Source organism: Salmo salar, chromosome 02 (assembly GCF_965601325.2).
Source record: "Salmo salar chromosome 02, fSalSal1, whole genome shotgun sequence".
NCBI lineage: Eukaryota > Metazoa > Chordata > Actinopteri > Salmoniformes > Salmonidae > Salmo > Salmo salar.
In genome coordinates this window covers 25,274,789-25,280,843 of record NC_138292.1, presented here as the reverse complement: position 1 = coordinate 25,280,843, position 6,055 = coordinate 25,274,789, and the positions used below count along the sequence as shown (strand labels likewise).

At 43.0% G+C, this 6,055-nt stretch overlaps 1 protein-coding gene across 1 annotated transcript; it reads left to right on the top strand.

Moving 5' to 3' along the window:
• The first annotated feature begins 865 nt into the window (after positions 1-865).
• Positions 866-5,511, top strand: LOC100196277 (ribosomal protein S19). Its single transcript, NM_001141306.1, is given in 6 exon segments — positions 866-873; positions 1,838-1,908; positions 2,036-2,136; positions 2,341-2,524; positions 3,539-3,593; positions 4,659-5,511. Coding segments are annotated over 5 exon segments (456 nt in total). The 5' UTR covers positions 866-873; the 3' UTR covers positions 4,704-5,511.
• The last annotated feature ends 544 nt before the right edge of the window (positions 5,512-6,055 follow it).

The window sequence follows — 6,055 nt, the reverse complement described above, 5'->3', positions numbered from 1 at the left end:
TAGCATTGGTTTTTGGCATTTTTTGGCATTGTTCCCATGTACCATGGGAAATAAAGAACGATTGTTGCATGCAGAATTCAAAGGAATTTGATCATGATCTCTGTCAGTAGGCTATTTGTGGAAATCCCATAAGAATAAGATATGGTTTTATATAGTATGTATAAACTGGAAGTAGAAGCCTAATTGTTGTTGTCCATTGGTTTACTCCAATTAGGGGAGGGATGATAGGGTTAGGGGAAAATAATGAAGGAAAAAATATATATTAAAAAATATATATGTATTTTATCTATATATTTACCCCAAAAATATGGGGGATTGAAAATGATGCAGACAATTACATTGATGGAAGTCACAATCTATCTGCAATATTAAAGCTGAATAATTAAGAATAAGATATGGTTACAATGCATTTCACAGATCTTGAAATACTGACAGGATATGTCACAAGAATATTATGATAAAAATATAATTTTGAATGACAGCATCTTGGTTATTGCATTCACTGTGCAGATTATAGTAACATTAGATATTAGTATCCTATTGCTGCAATAAAACAGTACTTCCATATACAACAAAAAACTGCTAATTATTTCCTCTTGCTGCTCCAGGGCATGTGCCTCTTCTTTTGCAGACAATTTCATAATTCAAGGCTTTTGAATGTGATGTTGCCTTAACCTTGGGCACTGCAAGCTGCTTTGAAATGCAACAGGTTCGACTCTGATTGGGCTAGAAATTCATCAACAGGGCATCTTGTGATGAAAATACCGACGTACAGGGTGAGATCATATCTCGCGAGAATGAACGCGATCCGCCCGTTTTAACACGGGCTGGAAACCCCGTCTTACCCTCTTCCTCTCGCTGTCCACAAGCAAGGTAAAAGGATGTCTGTTCTCCGGCCTTATTTTACCAACTGTATGACATTTTCGTGATAATTATTCTCATATAACTGACCGCGTATACATTAAACAATCAATTAACAAAGACAGTGTTTTCCAGAAAGTCTACAGAGTCCTGTAGATGATTTAGCATATATAAAATAGCATGTGGCACTCGCACATACGTTCCAGTGATGGCTGCCCCCATGCCTCTGCATTGAGGCCTAAACATTTCGCGTTTTGTTTGTCCATTTTAGACAAGACACTTATGTTATCTGCGCTAACGGTGTCTTCCATTTGAATGTGTTACCCTCGTCTGCTGTTGATCTGTGATCGTTATACCGTCTGGATTTCTGCCTCGACTTTCTGATATGGTTACAGGTCTCGGGGTTGTACTTAAGTTCATGGCTAGCATTGTGGCTAACTCCAGCCAGTTAATTACCATCACATTTTATTGAACGGTGGCTGGTTTGTTGGTGAGCAGTCTTGCCCAACTATGCCTTGATGATATTAGTTATTTGCTTAAATTGGACTTCAGATAATTCAAGATTTTGCACTGCGGGATTTATATTATCACGAGATGTGCATATTTTCTATCGCCACTGTCTGACAGGAAGGTAGGTAGCCTATATAATTAGTTAGCCAACTAACGTTAGTCGCCTCCTTAAACAAGCTGTTCATCACCCATTTGGCTCGTTAGCTAGATAGTGATGTTTGCAGAAACGTTATCAATAGTAGTGTATAGACATGTAATCATCAGTTTAACTGCTTTCTGATTATTGGGGCGGTCGAGTCATCCTATCGTCAGCACATAACTATGTAACTAACGTTAGTTACATGAGTAGCTAGGCTACATATTGAATGTGCTCAGGACCTCAATCTACCCAGGACATTCGTTGCAGTCTACATAACCATCATTCATGCATTGTACTTCATACTGAAGTTCTCTACCTCTCTGGCAGATGCCTGGTGTCACAGTGAAAGACGTCAACCAGCAGGAGTTTGTCCGTGCCCTATCGGCTTTCCTGAAGAAGTGAGTTTTCCACCCAGTTCTTTAATATAAGTGTATGTAGTCGCATACACATGAAGCCATGTTCAATTATTGCTTAGGAATGCATTGAGTTTTTCTGAGTGACTAACAAATGCTTTTCCTGTTCCAGGTCAGGAAAGCTGAAGGTCCCAGATTGGGTGGACATTGTCAAGCTGGCCAAACACAAGGAGCTGGCACCCAGCGATGAGAACTGGTTCTACACCAGAGCTGGTATGATTTTGATCATTGACATTCTTCCCTTCAGGACTACCTGTCTGCTCAGGCCGTTAGTCTAGTATGGTAGATACAATCTGTTATTGGCGTTGGTTTAGACCCAAATGGTCCACAAATGATTTTCCTCACTGTTAGTGCAGAAGTATGGAACGAGGTCATTGTGACTCTATCAGTGGTGTTAACCCCTCTTCTCCCTCCCAGCGTCCACAGTGCGCCACCTGTACCTGCGTGGGGGTGCCGGTGTGGGCTCCATGACCAAGATCTATGGTGGTCGCCAGAGGAACGGTGTGTGTCCCGCCCACTTCAGTGTCGGCTCCAAAAACGTGGCCCGCAAGGTGCTGCAGGCCCTCGAGCTTCTCAAGATGGTGGAGAAGAACCCCAACGGGTGAGTAGAACCACGCTGGTTAGAATGTCCCTAGACACTGAGCCAAGGTCGGCGTTCTCATTGGTCCTTGTGGTTAGGATTAGGGAAAGCAAGCCGATCCTATATTTCTACTTCTATTGAGAACAGAGTGAAACACCAGATATGAGCTGTTTTGTGTTTTAGTCACCTAGTCCTGGTCCCAGAGCACCGCTGGGTTGAGGATTATACATTCGGTTTTCATGCAACGACTAACAAAGACCAAACATGTTGCTAACATTTTTCTTCCCTTGTTGAAACCATTTTGTGCCCACTGAACAAAACCGTATACAGACATAGCATCTTACAAGTACTCAATTTCATTATCCAGATTCCATGCAAATAAAATAAATGTACTATTGTTCTCTGACCAGGCTCGTTCAGACTTGGTAATTGATTTCATAGCTTTGTAGCATTTTCTGCACACGGTTGGGCACATTTCATCTTATGGCGGTTGTGTAGTGGTGTCATTGCCAAAGTGTTCCCGTCTCTGGTGTTGTCAGTCAACCTGTCTAAGGGATGTTGTGTTAATGCACAGAATAGAGATGATCTGTTAGTATGGAGGAGTCAGAGGAAGGCCCAAAAAATAGTCTGGCTCCAGCCACCCTAGTCATACTGTTCTGTTACTGCATGGCAAGCCGATCTGGAGCGCCAAGTCTAGGTCCGACAGCATTTACCCCAGAGCCATAAGACTCCTGAAAAGCTAATTAAATGGCTAACCATCTGCATTGCCCCCCTCTTTTACGCTGCTACTGTTTTATCTATGCATATACATATTACCTCGACTAACCGGTGCCCCCTGTCTATAACCTCGCTACTTTTATTTTACTGTTGCGCTCCATTTTTTACTTTCACTTATTTTTCTTAACTGCATTGTTGGTTAAAGGCTTGTAAGTAAGCATTTTACTGTCAGCTCTACACCGGTTGTATTCGACGCATGTGACATAAAATTTGATTAATTTGTTCTGTTGCGGGCTGACTGAACCTCTTCTCTCACAGTGGTCGCAGACTAACCGCCCAGGGAACCAGAGATCTGGACAGGATTGCTGGCCAGGTGAGGCCCTTCTCTTTACTCCACCAGCAGTGTTTGGTTACCTTTCTTTTGGGGAGCCCATGGGTTGTGCAGGCCTGGCCCAGACAAAGGCAAAACAAATTGGTTAAATCGGGATCGTGAGATAATTTGGTGAAATGGGGGGGGAGGGGGGCTTATTTTGTTTAGATTTTATCTAGTCTGCTTGGAGAATCGAAACTAGTAACCTTTCAGTTATTGGCCCAGCGCTCTAACCGCTAGGCTATCTGCTGCCTTGCTTGGCTGGAATAAAGGCTTTATAGCACCAAGGCTCACCAGGACCAGGGTACTGCCTTCTTGTACCTCACTGTTTCAGGCCCGTGGGCCCTTACCTAAAAAGTAGACTCAAACATGTTTTGTTGCAAAAATTAGGTTGTTGCATCACTAAAACATGTCGCCCTGCACTTTGATGGTAGAACATCCCACAGTGCATGTAATGAGAACATTAGCGCAGTGTTGCCCAAGCATTCAGGCTGCCTTTTGAATTCAGCCATCTGTCCTTGGTCTAGATATATTCTGTAACTTTGCTCCTGAGCCTCACAGCCTGCATAATGAATGTCAGTCTTAGTTTTTTATTTTTCTGTAGCAAAAACAAACAGCAGCTCAGGCCCTGTCGGCAGCAATCTGTCTGCCTAAGAGGAACAACAGTGTGACAATCCAAGGGTAAACAAGCGGAGGGAATTTCATGCTGACTGAATCCACCGTATGGTGCAGCTTCTCCCTCTTGATCCTCTTGTAATGAGCTGAATTTAGATGCACTAACCTGGCCCTCCCTGGCTGCTACATGGTGCAGTCATCGCTTGGCTTCCCCCGTGCTGTTTTTGATGGCTTAGAAATAGTTTTTATCCCAAGGAGCTAGGTATGGCATGTGCTGTCACGACATGACTGGCATTTCTGTGGACTTCTAGTGAAGTCACTGTCCTCAAGCTGTTTTATTCCAGTGTGATGTGGGCCTCATTACTTTGTTAGATCGAGAGCCCACTTACTCACTGGAATAACCTCTGAACAAATTTTCAGCACTAAATGTCTTGTTCTGATTTGCTTCCCCAGGTTGCAGCTGCCAAGTTGCCCCCGAAGGCCGCCCCCGCAGTTTAATAAATATTTTTTGGAGAAGGTGAAATCTTGTCTGTGCTTCTTTCAAACCTGAGCAAGTTGGATTTGACCAACAATGGCTGGAACTCTTTGGTTTCTTCCATGGGTTTATGGTTTTGCATACCAATGTTGGATATAGAACCTCTTTGGTCTTGATGTCATTGGGGAACTGGCTTTATGAAGTGTAGGAGTTTTTGGGATGGCAGTCTTTAGTTTACACAATGTGGTTTTTGTTGAATTCCAATAAACTTCCCAAATATTACTCACCTCATGAGCTTAGTTCAATTCTTACCCTGTCATAATGGTAACACAAACTATTTGTCATTTGAGTTTAACTATGCATAGCTTCAAAATGTTAACTCATGGTGATCTATGGGCTGCTAGTTGTCGTGACACTGGCCATGGGAAGATTCTTACCTGTATGAGAATATGGCTTGATGCGACAGTGCCATCTAGAGGAGACTGAACTTGACTACAGCTCACCCAGCAGAAATGTCTCATGGAGGGGGGTTGAGTGCTGCACAAAGTCTTTGGTGTTACCTGTCAAAATGTGATTTGGACTTCCTGAAATGCATAGTGATGTCCTCTCCAACTCTACCAGAGGAAGAGGTGATGTGCACGGTTTTGAGCTCCCAAATCTATCAAATAAGGCCAATGTGTTCCTATCGGTTTATTTGGGACCTTCTCTGGTCACGTAAAACATTGTTAGATGCCTTAATACAAAAGTTTCTTAAAGTATACTGAACAAATGTATAGTATTGGTCCTATGTTTCTTGACCTGAAATAATACCATAAACTTTCTGTGCGTATGAAAAATCTTTCTCAAATTTTGTGCACTTATTTGTTTACATCCCTGTTGGTGAGCGTTTCTTCTGTGCCAAAATAATCCATCCACCTGACAGGTGTGACATCAAGAAGCTGATTAAACAGTATGATCATTATACAGGTGCACCTTGTGGTGCGGACAAGTTCCACTAAAATGTGAAGTTTTGATACATGTCCCAAGTTGTGGGAGTGTGCAATTGGCATGCTGACTGCAGGAATGTGAACCAGAGCTGTTGCCAGATAATTGAATGTTAATTTCTCTACCATAAACCACTTCAAATGTCATTTTATATAATTTGGCAGTACGTCAAACCGGCCTCACAACTGCAGACCCCGTGTAACCACGCCCTCCCAGGACTTCCACATCCGGTTTCTTCACCTGCTGGATTGTCTGAGACCAGCCACCTGGACAGCTGAGGAAACTGGGTTTGCACAACCGGATCATTTCTGCACTGTCAGAAACCGTCTCAGAGAAGCTCATCCTCACCAGGGTCATGACCTGACTGCTGTTTGGTGTCGTAACTAACTTC